At 46.2% G+C, this 23598-nt stretch overlaps 1 protein-coding gene across 5 annotated transcripts in view; it reads left to right on the forward strand.

Annotated features, from left to right (window-relative positions):
* GPSM1 (G protein signaling modulator 1) overlaps positions 1 to 23598 on the forward strand; it is a 1136422-nt gene that overhangs the window by 1039166 nt on the left and 73658 nt on the right. For all 5 annotated transcript variants that reach the window (XM_069609568.1, XM_069609567.1, XM_069609566.1 and 2 more), the window contains exon 12: positions 6061 to 6220. In XM_069609568.1, the coding sequence (XP_069465669.1) occupies positions 6061 to 6220 (160 nt within the window). The remainder of the gene's footprint in view (positions 1 to 6060; positions 6221 to 23598) is intronic.

Consider the following 23598-nt stretch of genomic DNA (forward strand, 5'->3'; position numbering starts at 1 on the left):
GAGTCAGCCCCAGAAAAATGGAGTCAGTGGGAAGTCTCAAAGACAACTCTGTGTCACTGCACTGAAGGTGCTTTGTAACACACACAAAAAGTGGTGCACATGGAGTAGGTGAGGCTCCAGTGCCGAAGATCACACAAACGGGGACTCTTTAGGTACGGGAAATCAGCCATTTGAGAATTCTCCCCAACAGATGCCACAAAGGTTGTCCATGGCGGTTAAACAGGCTTAAATAGGTGGTTATGGTTGCAACAATCGCAAATGGGTTTGGTGTTTTTCTTCAGTAGATGCGTTGGTGGGGTGTGGGCATATTTTTCTCTAGTTTGCAAAAATCTTATGCAGGGGCAAGCCCCAGCTCTCGACAACGTATGTTTTAATCTCTAAAAACTCTAATTTACCAGATGATGGGTCGAGCGAAGACAATGGTTGGAGGTAGCCTTGCTGGCAAAACCGGCAAGGCTACCTCCAATTTTGCAAGGAAATCTGGCACCCGAGAATGGGCAATTGCCGGGGTATTCCGGCCCCGCTGGACCCTGTAATTGCCCTTTCGTGGGTGCTGGAATTGGGTGATGCTCATTCCCATTGAGCCCAATAAGGCTCAATGGGACTGGGGATGCCTGTAGCACCGGCACGGTTCATTACCGTGCTGGTGCTACAGGCAAGCTGTGCTCGCGGGTGCCTTTCATTCCGCCAGGTCAGACCTGGCAGAATAAAAGGCACCCGCGAGTACAACTGTGCTCTGCGGAGGGTCGAGAGAAACCGAGACAGTGGAAGGGAGGATTCCAGGGATTGAAAACACACGTGTTATTTGTATAAGGCAGTTCAAGGTGGTGGTAGGTTATTTTCGCTATGAAGCCAAGGCTGAAACCCCCGTAGACTTAGAATTGTTATTGGTTCTTGGGAGACGTGGAGCCATCATTGTTGCCCAAGGTTCCTTTGCTTAGGGTCTGTGAGCTTGCAGAAGGGCCTGGTCTTTAAAGGGTCTCTGAGTTTAAACTGTTCTTACTGCGGTCTTAGATCTATTGGTAGGTTTTCCTATACTTTCCAACTGAACACAGCCAACCTTCTACCGTTCCGGACTATTAGTTTGCAGCAAACTCACTGGAAATCGGTCACTGCACAACACGATACTTCCGGGGCCTGGGGTTAGTTATGTGTGTGTTGTGGGTGTTGTGTGTGAGTTGTTGGTGTTGTTGTGTGTGTGTGTGTGTGTGTGTGTGTTTATATGTATGTATGTGTGAGCATGATTAGAGGAAAGAGTGGGGATGAGGGAGAACGGGACGGAGAGCAGGCCGCGTGTGTCCCCCATGTAGTGGGGCAGGGGCGGGCAGGGTAGATTATAGGAGTTGCAGGGGTATCCCCTGCGTAGGGGGCGGGTGGTGAAGGGGGTGCACAAGGGAAATGATGTTTCCCCTGCAATGTTGAGATTGGACTCGATGACCCGGGATTCCATCAAATCGGCCTGCAGGGAAACACCCATCTTGCTGCTTTGCATGTTATTTGGCAGGATCTGCTGGAAGTTGCTGACCCGAGGTTTTGGGGTGGGGACGCTCATTTATTGATAGTTGATACAAGTATTCAGGACCCTTCTCCTACTATGCTCAGGGAGTGGTTCACAGGACATGAGAGATGGCCTTTTACTCGGCCAGCAGCCAGTCAAGCGGTCTTACCTATTGCCCTCAGAAGTTAAAGGAGCCTCTTGAGATTACGGAAACCTCAAAACTTCCTTTGACACAGTACTCTTTCCCGCTGCGGGTTGGTTGGCACACCCCATCTGCATGGCATGGGGTGGCTTTTACTATAATAGGAGATTTCAATCTTTCTCAGCCTCTAGTTCAAGGAGTTATTGCCCCATTGTCCAGAGTGGAATGCTAGCTGGGCTTGGGGCTAACTCTTGTCATCACAAACTTTAATATTTAGGGGCCTCAATACAATTTTGGTGGTAAATAAGTTTACCACCAAAAGGGATCACTGTTACTGCCACCCATGTTCGTGGATTCGCCATAGGATTACGAGTGGTAGCACAGTGGTGTTATTCCCCATTTTTGGAGTCCTAAGCGCTGAGCACTAATTCTGCTGATGTCATTCAGACGACTTTTGAACAGTAAAATGGATGATTTACAGCTTATTGCTAGAGGCTCATTCTGTTCCTCACCAATGGAGCCAGGACCTGTAATATAGTGGCGCGGTAATGTGACGGTAAAGGGAAGATAATGGAATTACCATCATTTTACCACTTACTTTTGCCACACCGCCACATGTATAATGAGGTCCTATGTCTTAAAATGTACCGGCACTTTCACTCCCTTGACTGAACTCTTGAACCCTTGCACTTAAGTCAGGATTGCATTTCTTCACTGTATACACCTGCACCTGCCCCGTTTCTCTTTCCCCTTGCACTTAAACGATCTGAATTATATCAAACCTTTTCATGATGAGCCTCTTTGCTCCTCCTTCTGCTTGTTCCTGTGCTCTCCTCCTCTGGCCTTTGGTGCCTTCAAGAGATGTTAATGCAGTAGTTGCCTGGCAAATCACAATAAACAAATAGTGCTTGAGTGATGTGATCATGTCTGAGTATCTGTTGCCTGGTTCTGACTGATTAGGTTGATACCACCCCCCCCCCCCGCAGGTCTGTCTGTACACTTGCATAACCCAAATTTACTAGGACTAGTAAGTTCTGTCTGTCTTCCCTCCCTAGTTTGGTTGCCCCTGGAACACTTCATGCACTTGCACTAGGAGAAATGCCGTCAGGCCTAGTACGCCAATTACTTTTTCGTTAGATCATTCGGAAACTTCAAGGCCTAAGAATGACTACTGTATTCTCTTGCTCCCTTCCCGCCTTGAAGCGCTTTGAAGCACTTCATTTGTGTATATGCGCTGCACCAATAAATAATAAAGAAATAAATTAGTAATTGATTGGTATACGTGTTGTCATGTCTGCATATAGACTGGTGCCATAGTTTTTTTTAAAATTTATGTTTGATTTTATTTAAATCAGCTTATTACAAACTTTTTTAAAACAAACATTTCATTCCTCCACTAATTTTAGTTTTCGCACTTCATCAGTAATTAGTCCAATTCCTCCAGAAACAACGTTAGTGCAAACGTCAGTTTACCATCTTCTCCATCATGCATTTTTTTTCCACCAATCTTCTTCGTTATAGGTGGAGAGCTTTGAAAGCTCTGTTCCCAAGAATTTAGTTCTCATGGCTTTCAGTTTTGGGCATGAGATTAGCAGGTGTTTTAATGTCTCTATTTCACGGTTGCAAAATCGACAGTTAGTTTCCATTATCACGCCCTTCCTTTTTCTCATGTTTTTGATCTCGGACGTCTGGAATAGATTCAGCCTTAATGTTAGGAAAATCTGTCTTCTCCTTGGGCAAGGAAACTTTTTTAAGTACTTAGGTATCACGTTTAGTGCCTTACTTTCCCATGCATAATCTTTCATGCACAAATGTTTTGCGCGCTGATCGATCGTGTCGATCCAGTCAGTCTCCCATAGTTTTTTCTTCACTGCGTTGGGATTTTGTTCCAACGTCTCCTTTGTCAATGCCAGTTGTAATAGAATATTTTCACAGGACTTTTTCCAGATCTGGTGCCATAGAGTAGCCGCAAAGTATCAGGGTCCTCATCAAGTCCTCTGTACCGTGGAATTCCAGGGTGGGGGGCATGTGGGAGGTATCTGTAAGTGAGAAGGGGGGAACTGGGGATATATTTAGCTGGAAAAATATGTAACTGGGCATGATGTCAGCTACGAATATTGATAAATTGGCATGATGCCAGCTGATCATACCCCTGACTGTGAAAGTAAAAAGGGGTCATACCTGTTATTTTAGGAGTGTGTACGGGCCGGTCATACATTAACCGAGCATGTTGGAAATGGTCATGAATGTACGTGAGCATGGGAGAATATCTGTAATGATATAGGAAATCTGACAATACATGTGACTTGGGATATGGCAACTGGGCATGCATGCCACTGAGCCACTGAACACTGGTTTCATCAGTTAACTGGCGTGTGGAAATTGGCACTGTGTGCATTTCATGTCACTGTGGAAATTGGACGAGTAATGTACGTTTGTGCTGTGGCATTGTGGAAGTGTGTGTGTGTGCATTGTTGGGGCATTATGCAAAGCTGCCAGATATAAGCATTACTGCAGCATTTCTGAATTGGGGAATGTGTCATTGTTGTGAGGGCTGGGAAAGGGCATATTATGGTTTTGTGGGAACTGGAAAGATATGTGTACATTCCTGTAGCTCACTAGTGACCAGCCATTGTGCATTGCTTTAGATCACTGGTGACCAGCCATTGTGCATTGCTTTAGATCACTGGTGACTAGCCATTTGTTTACACTGGTGACTGTAGGTGGGAGGTGCTGCAGCTAATGTCTACATTTGTCTTGTTCTGTATTTCTTTTGGCAGTCATTAGCTTGAGGGTGTTGGGTAGTCCAGTGATCACCTCCAGCGAGGTAGCACTAAACCAGCAAGCAGGGGTGAAGCCAGCTTCAGAATTTTGGAGGGTAATTTGGGGGTCATTTTTAAAAAGTGGATTGCAAATGGGGCCATGAATGATCTCCCAATACGCAAATCTCCTCAAAATGCACCCCCATCCCTCAATTGTTCTTTTGCTGTGTGTACTCTGTCCTTCGTTACCTTCAGCATACATAAACAGTTCCGGAAGGAAGGAAGGAAGGAAGGAAGGAAGGAAGGAAGGAAGGAAGGAAGGAAGGAAGGAAGGAAGGAAGGAAGGAAGGAAGGAAGGAAGGAAGGAAGGAAGGAAGGAAGGAAGGAAGGAAGGAAGGAAGGAAGGAAGGAAGGAAGGAAGGAAGGAAGGAAGGAAGGAAGGAAGGAAGGAAGGAAGGAAGGAAGGAAGGAAGGAAGGAAGGAAGGAAGGAAGGAAGGAAGGAAGGAAGGAAGGAAGGAAGGAAGGAAGGAAGGAAGGAAGGAAGGAAGGAAGGAAGGAAGGAAGGAAGGAAGGAAGGATTATCATCATCATCATCATCATCATCCCCTCCCTTGGCCCGTTACATACCTTAACTTTGAGGATATGCTGAGCAGAGAAGTTAAGTGTTTGGCTCCATCCTGGGTGTATGTCGATATGGGTAGGGCAAGTTTCTGTCCTGTACCACTACACATTAGATGCAGCCGGGTAAGGATTGTTTAAACCCCCGCTGCTCTCACAGGTGAGAGATTTGACAGGCTCGTGCTGTAGCGCCCTTTCCCACCTGAGCCCTGGAATGCGCATCGTTGCAGAGTGCCGCCTTCTGCCCGCAATTCTGGAGGGCTTCAGTGCACATACAAGACGACACCTTACCTGTGCCTGCCACCATCCTGCATGTGTGATCACATGGTGCGTGCTGCGCTGCTTGCATGTCACTAGCACATGTGCAAATGTTTCTCGACCACACACATCTGAGTAGGCAGAGGAGAACACTGCCAGGCCCTCCATGGCACGTGTCACCAGGCTGTTCACATGGTACCTGCTCAGTACAGTTGGCACAGTAGCCTCTGCCCTCTGGTACAAAAGGAAATGCTCTTTTCTTTGTTCATGGGGTGGGCGGGTATAAGGTCTCATGCATAGCCCCTTTACTCAGCACCTGGCCTTGGTATCCAGGAGGTGCCACACTCTAGTGGGGTGCAGTCTAGCGATTGCTCCGAATCTATACACACACATTCCCCTTCTAATTTCTTGGGTATACAGCCACACACTTTTTAGATCCCCAAACCTCACCTCAAGTGCCTGTAGGATTGTGTAGGATGGTGCAGAGGGGGCTTTCTTCAGTCAAGGGCACCACTTCCGGTGCCTACAGTCAGAGAGGAAGTGGCGTATGGAAAGGATATCCTTACGACGCTGGACAGGGTGTTTAATGGACATGAGTAGGACCAAGTGTATTACACCACCTGCCGCATTGTCTGTCTTTATTAGCAAAGTGTTTGGATGGTGGGTAACAAAATGGAAGTTTACAGCCCTATGGTCCCTGCCTGCATTTCCCCATTGGCTGCCTAGAAAGAACGCCTGCAGACTTGTGTGCTCAACATCCTGCTTTTCTCTCCTTTGGCAGAAAATCAAGCGGGCGCCGTCCGATGAGGACTGCTTCTTTGACCTACTCAGTAAATTTCAGAGCAACCGAATGGATGATCAGAGGTGCACGCTAGAGGAGAGCTCTGGCGGGACCGGAGGATCGCCCGCCGCGCCTGTGCCCGCTCTGGGGGACCGGTTACGTAAGTAATCCTATTCTATTAGCGCCCTCCCCATAATCTTTTTTCAAATGTCATTTTACAGAACCAGTTTCGTTGTTCTATATTTTAGGGGAATACTTTTGATTAGGGGTAGGTGTGCTTTCTTCACTCGGGCTTGTAACTATCGCCCTGTGGGCATTACCAGACCAGCAATACCCCCCTCCTCAGGTTTTCTGGCTTCAATGGTGACCCAGTTCTGTTCACAGTTCTCGAAATTCACAGGCATGGGGATGGGATGGTCTGAATAGGAAGTGACCTAGGAGCCTGTTGTACACATTTCTTCCTTTCCTCTAATCCCCAAGGTTCTCTGAATGATATGAGGGAAAGGGTTTAGTTTTCTCATAGATCCCCGTGGATCCAGGAGGACATGGTTTCTTCTCCTTCCGGAACTATCGATTAACCGGACTCTGATTCCCCCCCTACTATGCCATTGCCCTAAGAATTCCGGTCAATGTCAAAACATTGCCTATGCCAGCTCAGGCTCTTGGCATGGTGGTTAGGAAGCAGGGCCTGGGTTTATCAGGAGAGGGAACAGAGGAATTTTAAATGTCTAGTCGCCCCTCTACATGCAGACTATTTTCACACCACTTGTCAGCTTTTCAAGTTTGGTGCTGGTTACACTCTTCTATCCTCTGTGTTTTGATCCCTCAAGGGCGATAGACTTCCTCGTACAATAGATGGGTTTTGCAAGGGTCTTGTGGTGGCCATTTTTAAAGTCCAGTGGGCCACCATAAAAGCATAGGGAGGTTTGGCGTACTGGGTGGAACTGGTACCTAAATTGGATATCACGTCCTTTTGCTGACCCCCTTTTTATGGACCAGTGTTTTGCTAGAGGAGTTTTGCCGAAAATTCCCATTGAAATTGTTGGGGGGGTGAGAAAGGGTAAATAAATGGTTGGGGGGGGGAAGGTAAATAAAAAGCATAATTAAATTGATGGTAACTTTGGGGGGAACACCCCAAATATAATAAAAACTACATTTCAATGAAGTTTTTCGGCAAAACACCCATCGGAAAAAAGGGGGTCGGCGAAATGACATGGAAACCTATATTGATATGTATCTTAATTCTTAATCCCCCACTCCGTAGCAAGAAGTGAATCCCTCTCTGGGACTTAACCCAAGTGTTAAAATATGTATTGCTGGCACATTATGAACCGTTAGAATACGTGGCTCTAGTGTGGCTAACTTGGAAGACATTATTTCGGGTGGCAATCTCTGTTATTTAAAACCTGGGTGCCATTGAAGCACTGGGCTGCAGACCTCTTTACTTCAGGATCCTCTCAAAGGCCTAAGTGTTGACACTTGGGCTCTTGTTCTTTCCAGAAATGGATGTAGCGGTTAACAGAAGCTGCCTCTGCTGGAAGGCAGGAGAGCAGTAATGATGAGGACAGAATCTTTGAGGGATATGCTCTTTGTAACATTTGGACAAACTAGGAATTGGGTCCAAACCTCCAGTTTCTTCCCTTAGCAGATGGTTAAGACTGGTCACATTGAGGGCAGACGAGGTGAGCGGTGCTCCTCTCTCTCTGATGAATCTGAATCGGTCGAGAAGGCGCGTCTCAGCTTCGAGGGTAAGGCAACGGGTCTACTGTTATCTGGTATTTGTGGAGCATCTACATGGGCTTCACCCTCTACCTTCATTGATCCTTAGCAGATTCGGGTCCAAGTCTCAGGTGAGGCCAGAACAGGCGCTTCTGTGCTCAGCACAGTAATATTGCATTAAAACGGTGGGCGGGGTCACGGACTACAGGTGTGGCAATTGAACTCATACGCGACTCTGGTGGCGGATTATGGGCCGGCCGTTACTGCGTCACCGGTATATCCTTATAGAATGAGGAAGCTCAAATGCGAGGCGGAGTTACATGTAATGCCCAGAGCATGTTGGGTAATACCCATTACTTCAAGTCTCCACCCACATCACCATGCTCGCTTCCTGCCCACTCGGAACCCACAACGGGTCGACATGTCTGAATTATGTGGTACTACAGGAGGAGGTCTAGGCTCCATTATAGGTCCATGAGAGGGAGGAGCCAGGGGCAAACAAGGGATGGGGTGAATATTTTAAGGGCAATTCTCTTTTCAGATAGGGTTACCTCATAGACTAAGGTGACCATGGAGGAGAGTTAAAGCAATGGGCATTACTCAACATAATCTAGTCCTTTTCTGCTACAATATGACTGTGTAGACCTTCAGAGCTCCACATCATAATTGCTGCTTTTATCTGTAAACTATATTTGCAAAATGTGCTTTGAAATGCACTATATGGCGCTATGGTTTAAAAAAAAGGGAGAAACCAGAGGATATTCTTAGGTATGCACTGCACGCGCTCCGTGTATGGTAAGTAGTAAGGTCTTCTAATAAAGGTCAGTATAGGCCAAAAACGCCCGCACCGAAAGTTCCAACCTATACAAAAAGGTTGTAAATGCATGCCACCAAAGGTTCGAACACCAAAAGTTTGAACCTTTGGTGGCATGCATTTTAGGTAGGTAAAAAAAAAAGACTGCGGGGGATGCAGGGGTGTCCCCCGCAACACCCTTCTCACCATATGATACGGTATAGTAAGTGCGGGTTGCGGGGGACATCCCCGCAGCACACCCGAGAAAAAAATAACGGTGGCTGCGGGGGTGTTCCCCGCAACACCCCGCTCACTACACTGTACAGTATAGTAAGCGGGCGTTGTGAGGGGAAACCCCTGCAGCTGCCCGAAAAAAAAGAAATCACAGAAGCCAGCGCCGCTAGGACACAGTGTGTCTTGAAAGGTAAGTAGGGTGTGCGTGGGGGTTTGTTGGGGGTGTGGGTGGAGGTGTGTTGGGGTTGTGTTGTGGGTGTGTTGTGGTTGTGGATTTGTAGGGGTTTTAAATGTATGTTTTCATGGGAAATGTATGAACGTTTTGTGGTGAGTACATTTCTCATGCAAACTTTTCCGTCACATACTTTTCCACGATGGAAAAATCACGCAGATCCATAAAGGTCGTCTGCAATCCCACATATCCTGCTTACCTCAGTGGCTGTTTTATGTTAACATGTCAAGATAAATCTAAGGCGACGTGTGTTTTGCATCAAAAGGTGCTTTTTCAAGGCTATGTTGTAGCAAATGTGTGGATAGCATATTCTAACAAGTCATCCTGACGCCTATCTTGTCTTCTGCAGTAGTCGTTGGTGAAAGTAAAAAACAATCGTTTTTGACCGCATTGTGTGTGTTGGCATGTCACGCGATAGTTCGGGCTGGACTGCCCTTTTTCGGGTGGGACCAAGCCTGATTTGCATATTGTCTTTCATCCTTCTGTAATAGCTTGGCAGGTGAAGAACTATGGTCTGGAGGGTTGCCCAGAGCAATGCCAAAGGTTAAAATTAATTCTAAACCTTCCATCCATCATCTCTTTTGTTTTGCATTAATTCTCATGCAGCCAACATTACAAAAATGTAGTTGAGGATAACAACCCAGGCTTGCAGGGACGTCATTTAGGGGTTGCCAGGAGTCGTTCCTACAACGCCCGAGGTCTCCCTTGCTACCCTTGTGGTCTCCCTTGCTACCCCTATTATTATTATTTTTTTAGATAAAAGCTCCTGGGCTGGGGGCAGCACCATGTGGCTCTTTGTTTATGGAGTGGCTGGCTTTCTTGTTCAAGCCTCTTAAAATAAAAACAGGGGGGGTTCCACAGGTGTACCACTTTGCGCAATGACACTAAAAAAGAAAGAATAGGAATAACAAATAATTTATCTTACTTGAATTCTATACAATAATTGCTAGACTCAATAAAGGTTTATTTCAGGCAAGCTTCAGGGGGCGAGTCACTGATTTAGTCTGTTCTTAAACACCTCAAAATCACAATGCAGGCAAAAACTTCCAAAAAGCATTTAGAGTCGAATAAGCATCAATTTCGGACAATGGGCCTCATTACACGGACGGCGGTAAGGGTTAATGGTCACCGTTAATGGTACCGGTGACCGTTAACCCTTACCGCCTTACTACGAGGTCCCTTTGCGGGTCGGAGAATTTAACGCCTGCGTTTTGCAGGCGTTAAAAACCAACCCGCAAAGGGACCAGGGAGCTAATTACGGTACCGCAATTTGCGGTGCCGTAATTAGCACCTTCCCCATTCCCATTATGCCCTACGGGGCAAAAATGGGAATGGGGAAGAGCAATGGCGGAAGGGGGAATTACCGCCCCGCCAACCTTGGAATAGGGCGGTAATTCCCCTTTCCACCAAGGCGGTGCCGGTATTTTACCGGCATGGACCACGGTGCCAATAGCACCTTGGTCCACCGCCGTCCGTGTAATGAGGCCCTATGTATTTTGCTTTTTGCAAGTTCCAGTTATAGCATGTTTTTTTCTGCTGTTGTCTGTTATGATCACCCCAAAACATTCCACCTCGGTGTCCTAAAAGCTTTTGTACACTGAAGAAATGTTTGACGATAACACGAAGTGGCCCTTCATTTCATTGTGCCTTTCCTATCTGCATGGCATGCAGTTCAGGATATTTGTTTGCATTTATGAGGTAACGAGTGCCCAGAGTACGGGATGCCGTGTGAGGCCAACCTATGAAGCCTGAAAAGTAGATCCATGCAGGCTTCATATGTGGCCAACTTTTCACCAGACCTGCCGATGAACTGACCTGCTGTTAAATCTGTTACCAGCTCAGTGGGTTTAGCGCTCGCTGCAGCGATATATGTGTGTGTGTGTGATCAGCAGGTTACAGGTTTGGATCCCGGCAAGGCCAACTCAGCCTTTTATCCTTCTGAGATTGATAAATGAGTACCTACACAGGTTGGATTGGGTGATATCGTATGTATATTTGTTCTATATAACATGTAAGTAAGCGTAAGTGCTATATAATAACACAGCATTATCATTTGGCCTTGGACGTCTGCTTGCATTCACAGTCATTTGGTAACATACACACTGATATTAACGATGCAAATGGTGATCCATTCTTGTATGAAATGTATATCACATTATAGTGGCATCGTAACCATATTTTTCATAGTGTACTTATGAACAATGCTATGTGATGCCACTTATTGTTTTGTCAAGGGGTGAAAGGTCGTGTTTCATCACTTCCTGTGATGTCACTTCAGGGTGGGGTCAAATGACATCCCTTCCTGTGATGTCATCAGAGGTCAAGGTTCATGTGATGTCACTTCGGCTACCCCTTGCATTTCGGTGAAATTGCGTCCCTGCAGGTTTGTCTGTCGGGTAGGAGTTGACTTGCGGTCTTTGGGCCGTAGGTGAAAGACACCAACATAACTATGTCTCGTAGCACCAGCTCGTGTGGGCGTTGCCGGCTGAGGAATTATTCTGTGTTCTACGAGTATGTCTGGGTACGAGTGCTGTGCCTTTTTGCAAATGCAGTGGTCTAACACTGATATGCAAGCCCCATTCCCCAGGCTACCTGCTGAGAATGCTCGTGCTCTCATTGTGGGCTTTGTGAAGCGGAATTATGGAATATTGGGCATCGCAACGAATTGGTCGGTAACCCAGCTGTAAAACCACAGAATTACCGCCAAACTCGTTTACTGTTCCCACTACCCCGTCCTGGGCATTACCACAGGATCACGAGTGGGAATAAGGCAGTGTAAAATGTATGATTTACCTACCACAAAATGCTGGCGGTACATCATCCACACCGCATAGCAAGCGTAGTAATGGAATTATCTCTGCACGGCAGTACTTGTAATAAGGCCTGTTGTCTTGCCTGATGGACCTCTGAGTTTTCTTGCAAGCTAGCTTTTGCACTAGAGAGCTCTCGAGCCATTGGTCTGCATACAGCATCTAGTGTAAAGGGAAAGCCTATTGTTTGTCAGCCATAGCAGGGCGAGAGGCTTCAATAGGCCTTCAGTAGTCCAGTATGCATCCATGTTGACTCCTACCACTAACCACTCTGTACTAGACCTTGTACCGTTAACCCACGAGCAAGTGATTTTCATTAGAATGCGTCTCAACCAGTTCCCCATAAGATGCACTACTCACAGCCTAATCATTCACCCATACCCCAACGGCTCTGCCTATGCCGTGCAGGGAGCCAGGACAATACAACCCCCTGGTTTAGCGCGCTCAGGAGAAGAGGCGTGCTTGCTCTCCTCAGTTCTTCAGTTCCAGGATGCTACCGGGGGCAGAAAGCAAGTCGTTAGCCCTACAGACCCCTGTAGGTCTGCATAAGGTGTTTACGTATCTCAAATTGGCCCTAGAAAAAAGAGCCTTCCTGGCACAATCATTGGAAGACCACTCGTGCCAGACCGCCCACCGGGTCTTCTGGGCACAGGATAGACTTCATGGTTATGGACGTTTGATCGAATATTTTTATCAGATTTTTAACTGATTATAGACACCGACACTGCTTCTGGGTTCTTAGACCTAAATGTGTTGATCACATTTGATTGTATATGTGGAGCAATTGCAACTTTTGATTTATTCTGCATTGTACCATGTTTTATGGGCATTCGACCGAAATACATTTTATGACTACTAAAAAAGAAAAATACCAGAAAACTCTTGTGCAAACTATGAAGGACTCGTGATCAGGCAGTGACGAAGAGTCATTTCAATGGAACCCTAAGCCTGGCAGACTGACAAAGCAAGGGCCATCTATCCCATAATGGACCAATCTTAACTCACAGTGCAGACAAAAGCAGGCAGATGACGCGATCTGCTGCGCGCGTGCCGGCCCTGAGCGTCCGCGCGTTCTGGGATTCATAGCTTTGGGACTTGCTTCACCGAGTGAGTGGCCTCTGTACAAAACTGACAACTGTCATTGCTGTGCCAGTCCTTCAGCGAGGCAACACCAGGCACAACCAGCCTAGGGCAGTCATGAGGGGAGGACAAATGACCGCTGCAAGCTTCAATCTGACCCCATGTCTTGGTCAAGGAGGTGGTAAAATGCCAATTCACTTTGGGCTGCAGAAATCCCTGCACCCCCTCAGTCTGTGGCCGAATCCACATGGCACGCACCACAGAGGGGAGTTCACCTGGTGATTTACATGGCAAGCACCAGGCGTACGCAGGATTGTCTAACAAGTGGGGCCTGAAGCTAATGTAGTTAGGCCCACAGCAGTGACATTAACATCTGTAAATGCCCACACAGTGCTGCTGAGTGGGCATTTACAGATTTTGGTTGGACCGTGCCCGCTCAGGCCCCACCCTGTCTACCCCTCTGCAGGGAGTCCACGTGATTCAAGTGGCAAGCACCAGAGAAGGGAATACACCTGATTCTCATGGCGCGCACCACAGGAGGGAGTCCACCCGATACACATTGCATGCACAACAGAAGGGAGTCCACCTCATCCACATAGCACGCACCACAAAAGGGAGTCCACCTGATCCACATGGTGCACACCACTGAAGGGCGCCCACCGGATTCACATGGCACACATCACAGAGGGGCGTCCACCTGATTCACATGGCATGTACCACAGAAGGGAGTCCACCTGATTCACATGGGATGCAACACAGAAGGGAGTCCACCTGATTCACATGGCACGCACCACAGAAGGGAGTCTACCAGATCCACATGGTGCACACCACTGAAGGGTGTCCACCGGATTCACATGACACACATCACAGAGGCAGTGGTGTCGCTAGGGGGGGGGCCTGGGCCCTGTGAACCTTGTGCCCCCCTTTGTGCCCCCCCTACCTAAAACGAGCAGTGACCATGTTCTCCCCCTACATTTGTCTGTGCCCCACCTACTTTTGTCTTTGGCCCCCTCTGTGCCCCTCCTAAATTTGATTCCTGGCGACGCCACTGCACAGAGGGGAGTCCACCTGATTCACATGGCACGCACCACAGAAGGGAGTCCTCCTGATTCTCATGGCATGGACCACAGAAGGGAGTCCACCTGATCCACATGGCACACATCACAAAAGGGAGTCTACCTGATCCACATGGCACGCACCCCAGAAGGGAGTCCACCTAATCCACATGGCATGCACGACAGAAGGGAGTTCAACTGGTCCACATGGTACACACCACTGAAGGGCGTCCACCTGATTCATATGGCACACACCACAGAAGGGAGTCCACCTGATTCACATGGCACGCACCACAGAAGGGAGTCCACCTGATTCACATGGGATGCAACACAGAAGGGAGTCCACCTGATTCACATGGGATGCAACACAGAAGGGAGTCCACCTGATTCACATGGCATGCACCACAGAAGGGAGTCTACCAGATCCGCATGGCACGCACCCCAGAAGGGAGTCAACCAGATCCACATGGCATGCACCAAAGAAGGGAGTCAACCTGAGCCACATGGCATGCACCACAGAAGGGAGTCCTCCTGATCCACATGGCACACACCACAGAAGAGAGTCCACCTGATTCGCATGGCGCGTGCCACAGAAGGGAGTCCACCTGATTCTCATGACAGGGACCACAGAAGGGAGTCCACCTGATCCACATGGCACACATCACAAAAGGGAGTCTACCTGATCCACATGGCATGCACCACAGAAGGGAGTCCACCTTCTCCACATGGCATGCACGACAGAAGGGAGTTCACCTGGCACGCACCACAGACGGCGTTCACCTGGTCCACATGGCACGCACCACAGAAGGGAGTCCTCCTGATCCACATGGTACACACCACTGAAGGGCGTCCACCATATCCACATGGCATGCACCAAAGAATGGAGTCAACCTGAGCCAAATGGCACGCACCACAGAAGAGAGTCCTCCTGATCCACATGGCACTCACCACAGAAGAGAGTCCACCTGATTCACATGGCACGCACCACAGAAGGGAGTCCACCTGATTCTAATGACATGGACCACAGAAGGGAGTCCACCTGATCCACATGGCACACATCACAAAAGGGAGTCTACCTGATCCACATGGCACGCACCACAGAAGGGAGTCCACCTGGTCCACATGGCATGCACCACAGAAGGGAATCCAGCTGATTGACATGGTGCACGCCACAGAAGGGAGTCCACCTAATCCACATGGTGGACACCACTGAAGGGTGTCCACCTGATTTACATGGCACGCATCACAGAAGGGAGTCCACCTGATTCACATGGGATGCCCCACAGAATGGAGTCTACCAAAACCACATGGCACGCGCCCCAGAAGGGAGCCAACCGGATTCACATGGGATGCACAACACACAAAGTCCACCTGGACCACATGGCACGCACCACGGAAGGGAATCCACCTGATCCACATGGCACACATCACAGAAGGGATTCCACCTGATCCACATGGCACGTACTACAAAAGGAAGTCCACCTGGTGCACACCACAGAAGGGAGTGCACCTGATCCACATGGCACACACCACAGAAGGGAGTCCACCGGATCCACATATCACGCACTACAGAAGGGAGTCCAGCTGGTGTGCACTGCCGATGGCATTCACCTGGTCCACATGGCACACACTACAGAAGGGAGTCCACCTGATCCACATGGCATGCACCACAGAAGGAAGTCCACCTGATCAACATGGCATGCACCACAGAAGGGAGGCCACCTGATCCACATGGCACATACCACAGAAGGGAATTCACCTGATCCACATAGCATGCAACACAGAAGGGAGTCCACCTGATTCACATGGGATGCACAACACACAAAGTCCACCTGGACCACATGGCACACACCACGGAAGGGAATCCACCTGATCCACATGGCACACATCACAGAAGGGAGTTCACCTGATCCACATGGCACGCACTACAAAAGGAAGTCCGCCTGGCGCACACCACAGAAGGGAGTGCACCTGATCCACATGGCACACACCACAGAAGGGAGTCCACCGGATCCACATATCACGCACTACAGAAGGGAGTCCACCGGATCCACATATCACGCACTACAGAAGGGAGTCCAGCTGGTGTGCACTGCCAATGGCATTCACCTGGTCCACATGGCACACACTACAGAAGGGAGTCCACCTGATCCACATGGCACACACTACAGAAGGGAGTCCACCTGATCCACATGGCACATACCACAGAAGGGAATCCACCTGATCCACATAGCACACAACACAGAAGGGAGTCCACCTGATCCACATGGCACGCACGACAGAAGGGAGTTCACCTGTCATCCATTCCAGGATGGCCTGGCATGGGTTCAGAAGTTTAAGACAGAATTTGACCTGATTTGTGAATGTATTAATTTGTATATACTTTCCCCAAGAAGTACCTTCGTTTGTTTGTGTATATGCCTTTTATAGGGCTAAAATGCAACTCGCGCCCTTTTTCCAAGTGGTCTGTGGCCTGCAAGCATGCAGAAATGCAGGGTTCAGACAGCCGTAGTGTCTGCGCCGGGGCAACCCCAAATGGCCATGAATGCCCTGTTTCATTGGTTACAAGCTCAGTGACATTGAGGTAACTCTAAAGTGAGGGTGACCTCCACTTTGAGGGTTCTCCACCGTGTGTACCAGCCACCTGAGCTGTCTCTCCCGGAATTCCTTGAGTGCGACAGCAATCTTTTGGGGGGTGACTAGGGTGTTGTGGAGGCCGCTGTTCGCTTGTGCGGGGTCCCCGTTGAAATGATCTACATGTGCCACCCCCACTGCCTTTGAAACCACTGTTTCCCATTCCCCCTCCATCAGCAGGTTGATGTCTCATCTGCATCCCACTACCCTACTATTGTAAAGCGCCTGGAAATAGGGTTACCCCACCCACTGTCAATTCTTGTGTACACTGTTTCTGTTTGAAGAACTATGTTACCCAAGACAACTGAAAACACATTTGCCTCCTGATGTTAAGAGAGGGCAGCAAGAAGGGCCCAGCATATTCAAGGGGATCTGTGTGTCACTGTGACATCTGCTCTTTTTACAGGATCTAACACACTAGGGTGAGATTACATTGGCTCTTATTGCAATAGCCTCCAGTTCCATCCTTAATAGTAATAATAATGTATTTCTTATATAGCGCTGCACACCCATAGGTCTCAGAGCGCTGAAATAACAGAAGGCATTATTATCCCACGGAGTGGTACTCAATGTATCGGCCTCGGAAGGATGACAGGCTAAGTTGACCCTGCCAGGATTCAAACCTGCCAATGAAGGCTGCGCAAAGATATCAGGAGCGAGCGCCTAGCTCACTGTGCTATCTAACTGGCTACGATCTCCTTCTCCTATCTGAAAGCAAGGGTAGCAACATAAACACAAGTTTGACATGAGTTGTGGGTGGTATACTGCACGTGTGTAGGGGGTGACCTGATTTGCAGCACTTGTAGTTTAAAGAGATCGATAGATCCAGGTGTCGTCAGCTCCATGGCAGAGGACTTTGGGATAGACTGTATCCCCAACAGAGGCCCAGATGAATTGTTCTTGTTTTTCTAAGAGTCCAGAGATGAATCAAAGAATGACGAGGAGTGCCCCCTCCTTTTAATGGCAACAATTTCACTGGATTGGTCCAAAGCAAACCTGTTCTAAGGGATCCAATCCCTATTGTTGTAGCAAGCGCCTGTTGCCTGATAGCATCACATTTACATCACCCTGCCTGCAGAAAATAAAGAGAACTTTCCTTCAGCATCCTGTCTATTATTCCAAATAGCAGCTGCGGAGACAGTCAGGTCAGACGCCAATATACATCAGTCCTGTCATATCTGAGGTCTGCCCAAGTAGCTGACAGTAGTGTGATATTGAATTGCTGTAGCTGGACAATTGTGTGCTCTTAGTGGTCATCATGCCACAACCAGGCATGGCTTATGTTTACAGATTCATGTGCCACCAGAGTGATTAAGGCATACAATTATTATAATTAAGATCAGAGGTGAAGAGGTTTAAAAAGGCACCTCTGCCTTCAGGAACCTTGTTTTCCATCAGCAGTCAAGAATACACATGTGACCTTTGAAACAGCCGTGTGCCCTGGCAGAGCGGGGGCAGAAGGCACATGCAGTCTGTGTCTACAAAGGCACATGATTGCACTATGATTTCGGCATGGAGAATTTATGTAAGGGGGTTCTGATTAACAGACCTCCCTTTTTGAACCAAAATTACCAGCATCATTTGCTGTTAACGAAAATATAAAAGCTAGGGCTTTCACGCTCTTGCAAATAGCAATCTGACACGCATATGGACTTGGAAAAGAGCATGGGGGATGCTTTTGCACATGCACCATTCACATGTCATTTGCTGTACGCACAGTGTCCCAATAAGAACAGCCCTGGCATTGCAGCTTCCGTTGATAAATTTGAATGAACTCTACAGCCCATGGTGAATTTTAACCCTGTTAGTTCATTATTACATTTTCATGAAACAAGTGCAAGCAGCAAAACATTATGAACTTAGTATCACTATTTAGTGCAATGTTCTTGGAATCCACCAATGCAACATATGTCATATCCCATACCATTCAATTCATTAGATTTAAAGTTCCCTTTTAATTTTGAAGCAGTGAGGGTCTCTGGTGTATGGCCCTTTTGTGAGAAATGCTGCTCAGCGGAACTTCCCGCAGGCATACCGTGTCTGCCCGGTCCCTCCCACGCATACCCTTCTGGGCATTTTCCATTGTGTAAGATAAACAATCCAGTCTGATTTACAAGTATGTGACCTTGGTATATGCTGCCAAACCTCCAGGGGCCAAATGATATGATAAGACATTTATAACGTGCCTATACACAAGTGTCTCATGGTGTGCAATAAAGAATCAGTTAGCCCTGTACTTGGGGCACATCTCCTGGAATCAGTTAGCCCTGTACTTGGGGCACATTTCCTGCATGTGTATTACATAAGATGTAAAGCAATGCAATCCTTAAATCACATTACGGAGGTACATTATACAGAACAAAAATATTACTTCTTATAAACGGAGAGAGAGAGAGAGAGAGAGAGAGAGAGAGAGAGAGAGAGAGAGAGAGAGAGAGAGAGAGAGAGAGAGAGAGAGAGAGAGAGAGAGAGAGAGAGAGAGAGAGAGAGAGAGAGAGAGAGACCGACCGACCGACCGACCGACCGACCCCGACCCCACGCGCTGGAGATGATCTGAGTAGTTGAGTGATTAGTTCCACACCTAGCACTTCCAGACAGAGTATGTGGGTGGAAAATGATGGTGCGAAGTAGAGGAGGACAAGAAAAGCAGGAAGGATGCTTACAGTACTGACAACTCAAAGCACACTTTATGTACTTTAAAATACTACGAGCTGGGTGGTATTCCGGCAGTAAATCCGCTGGAATACTTCCCAATGGAATTACTGTTACTCTCACTTGGTCTGGCGGTAATTACATGTGGCGGTAGTAGAGTAAATCCCAATTTTTCAGTCCATTGGACTGCCGCAGTATTTCCACCGATTTTTTGGTGGACATTGGTATATCCCCCACTCCAGGGCCATACTCGTAGTACGTCGGTGCGGTAAAAGTGGAGCTAATTCCATTACTGACAATTTTTTCCTGCACCCCTAACTTGTAATGAGCCCCTACGAATGTAATGCACACAAGCATTCTGTATTTTGCAAGTCCCTTTGGTAGTAATGAATGCATACAAACCTGCATAAACATTTTCTGCATTGTTTAATGCATCAGATACCACAATGAGGGATTTTTAAGTTTTTGACAGGTGGAGCGGGGGAATGAAATTCAGATTCCCTCCGACCTCCTCTGCCTGCCCAAATTGGAGGCCTTTACGCCTGCAGCTGATTTTGATGTTGGCATAAACGCATTGGATTCCTATGGAATCTATATGAAGTCCTCCTGCCAGGCGCAGACACGATGGGGCATTAACGATTATTTGCACTATGAAGCCCAAACAGTGCACTGAAACCCCCTCTGCCCTGTTTTCCGTGCATTGTTTGCCATCCATAGTGCAAAGAATTGAAATTGTGCGGCGGGGTGGGGGGGCGGGGTGGCTAATATCCACTTAGACATAGTGGGGGTCATTTTTCAAAATAGTGGTGACACCACAGAGGGGGGCAGCAATGTACATGTGCACTTACATCCACTTGTGTCCCTGCTCTGCAATTTTTGTTGTTTTCTCTCCGAAGTCTATTAAATGCATGGAAATCCCAGAGTTCCCTGGTTTGTATGCCTTATTTGCACTCTGTAGTGCAAAAGAGTGTAAATGAGGGCCACCGTGTGCGCATGGAGGGAGGCATTTAACATGTATTCCTATGGAATCCACCAGATGTTAGCAGGTGTTAACGCCAGCATCAAAATCAGATTTCTTTTTGGGAGACGCAGCACATTGTGCAGGTGGGTACGCAACTTTAGTTCCATGAGCTAAAAAATTCCTGCCGTTGCAAAATGTGCTCCAACTAGCGCAACACTTTTACGCATGTTTCTTTACACCTTTCCTTTAATCACTCTGGGTGATTGGAAAATTACTTCCCAGAGGATAATCCGTGTTCCAGTTTCCCAAAAAACCGTGTCTATGCAAATGTACCCAACAAGTTCTGCACCAAGTGGGTCAGTGGTTTCGCCATGAAGGGAGAGTCTGCAGTTGCAGCCAATAGTGCAGTGATCTCCAGAGATGAGATCCCCCGCTTCAGCGCACAGTCCCTTAAATGCAGTGCCAGGTAACTACTTATTCAGTATTATACAGAGTTTGTACAATCACACTGCACCAAACAATGAGTTTTTAAAATGCATAGTTATACATGTTTAATGGTAGAACAGTATCAGCCTGAGACGTGTTTCGAGAATATCTCTTCTTCTGAGTCTGATTAACACACAATTTATAATACAAATGATGTATTCATCAATATTGAAATTAGTCAAAGATATAATTAACAAACCCAATTGGGTAAACACATTGCAAGGTGTATCAAGGGATGGTGAAAATAATATTACAATTATTATGTCCCATAATTATAATGCATCAACATAAATACGTACCATTTTAGGTAAAGTAGACGAAAAGAAAAAATGAAAAGTAAAGGACCTGTTAGTCTCTTTCAAAAACACATTTAAAACAATGATCAGTCTTGTGGTGTGTCACATTCCAAAAATATAATAACTAAAGTCCATAATTACCCATTCCGTTGATCTGATTTGTTGTGTTATTCCCCATATGTAAAACATAAAAAGGAAACCAATTAGCGTCACTTAATCAACCTGTACATGTACATTAATTGGTTCTACACTTAATTAACTCACCCTCCTGTATATTTAGGGCAACAATATTTTCTTCAATTTATCTGTAAGCCAAAGAGTTGCATCAAGTTTGCTATAAAAATACACACGTGTTACGGTATCACATATTATTAATAGAACTTATTGTAAAATTCTTCTTAACTACACTCTTGTGCATTAGCAACACTCTTTAGTTAAGGTTTCTGTCATATAGGTCAGCATTTGCCAGTGTGTAATTCCGCATATCATCCAGCCAACCCGATTGTGTTCAATGTTGACAATAGTTACAGATAGGCAGGTAATAGGAAGAACAAAAGGGAAGAAAAAGAAGAAATCCCGAACGGGCACCCAATTACTCATTAATCAACTAATTGTTGTTGCAACATCTATACAATTACTCCAGGGACCGTACTCAAACTCACAACTAACTCACTCACCAGCCATTCAGCATCTGTCGAATACACGGGAGAATGCGACTCGTCTCTCCCTCATTTCCTATATAGAAGCTAGATTGTTAGTCACTATGCTGTTACGCGATACTACATGTCCGCCATCTTGAATGAGTGACTGTCAAATGAAACTATAGGTTGAGCGAAATTCATCCCCTTTGGTGCGTTTAGATTGTTACACTGCCTACTTCCAGGTAACTCATAAGAGTTTTTTCAGAATTACGTACCATTGTAAATGTATAATTGCCACAATAGTTAATATGCCCCTTAACGTTATTTTGCCAACATCTTAGGCATCCGTGACAGCTGGATCTTCCAATTGTTCATAAAGTTCCATATAGTCCGTTTAGGATATACCTAATCATTCACCCATATATTTACATGATGTGACACAAATCACTGTCGTGATCATTGAATGACAATAAAAACAAGGATGTAAATTGCACTTAACTACCGTATTGGTATAATCATTCTAAGTTGGTCTTTACATTTAACCCATACATATCTTGACCGCGTCATGGTACATACTAAATTCAATCCATAACGACATATTAGTCAATAACAATAGTTTAATTCAAAAACAGAAAGGAAAATATTAATCAAATAATCACAAATTACATACTGTTCCTCATTATAGTCTTAATATCAATCGCCCATTGGTCACGTGTAATAGTGCTCAAGTTCAAATTCCAACATCTTTTTAGAATGCCAATTAGTGACATCATGGAATATCTAATGCATTAGCTTACAAAAATACATGAAATTCATGGTCAGAATTTAGGCCCAGAGTTACCATTCTGTATTTGCAAATTAGTCTTGCCTCTAGTTGCCTTAGTCTAAGTTCATGGTTGCCTCCTCTTTGTGTGACATTTACTTGTGCTATACCAGTAAAGCGAATAGCCTGTTTGTCATCCATTTGATGCACTTCCTGCCAGTGCATTGCTAAGGGGTATTTACTCTCACGATTGGACATAGAGGACAGGTGTTGTCTGATTCTGATTTTCAGAGGTCTAATAGTACTGCCAATATAACGCAATCCACAAATGCGTGTTATACAATAAACTACAAATTTCGTATTGCAATTGATAAATTAATTGATCATATATTTCCCCAGAGTTCCGAAGTCTAATGCTGACGTTTCCATTGTGTGTGCACACATATTACAATTGGCACATTTATAAAAGCCGTTCCGATAACCATGAGACAACCATGTGCTGCTCTGTTTTTGATTCGCCATGTGTGATGGACACAAAATGCTTTTCAATGTCGGGGGCTCTACTAAAAATAATGCCAGGTTTGGGTTCAAGCCATTTTGTTAAATCTTGATCTAAATGTAGCAAATGCCAATGACGCTTAGAAATTGTGTAAATATTGTTACTATCAACATTAATAAATCTAGTCATCAGTCTAACTTGGTTCATTTGTTTGGTGCATTTTTGACAGTTCAGCTCTCATCATATTTGAGACATCAGGTTCAGCTTTAAGTACTGGGGGCTTGTAACCTTGTGTTTTGAATTTCTCATGAATTTTCTTAATTTCCCCATCAAAATCAGTAGTCTCTGAACAGTTCAGCTTAGCCCGGATATATTCACCTTTAGGTATGTTATTAATTACTGTCTTTTCGTGGCAGCTTGAGGCATGCAAAACTGCATTGAGAGATGTTGGTTTCTGATATGCTTTAGTCTTAAAGCCATTCGCGGACAGTAAAATAGTCAGGTCCAGAAAATCAATTGAGGTCTCACTCCATTGAAGTGTGAATGTTAAACCCCTTGTATTACTATTCAAATATTGTGAAAATTGCATCAAATTGTCAACTGCATCAGACCAAATCATAAAAACATCATCTATAAACCGTTTTCAGTTTTAAATCATAGGTAAAAATATTTAATTTGCAAAG

Source organism: Ambystoma mexicanum, chromosome 8, assembly GCF_040938575.1.
Source record: "Ambystoma mexicanum isolate Mex_15411 chromosome 8, UKY_AmexF1_1, whole genome shotgun sequence".
NCBI classification, from domain to species: Eukaryota; Metazoa; Chordata; class Amphibia; order Caudata; family Ambystomatidae; genus Ambystoma; species Ambystoma mexicanum.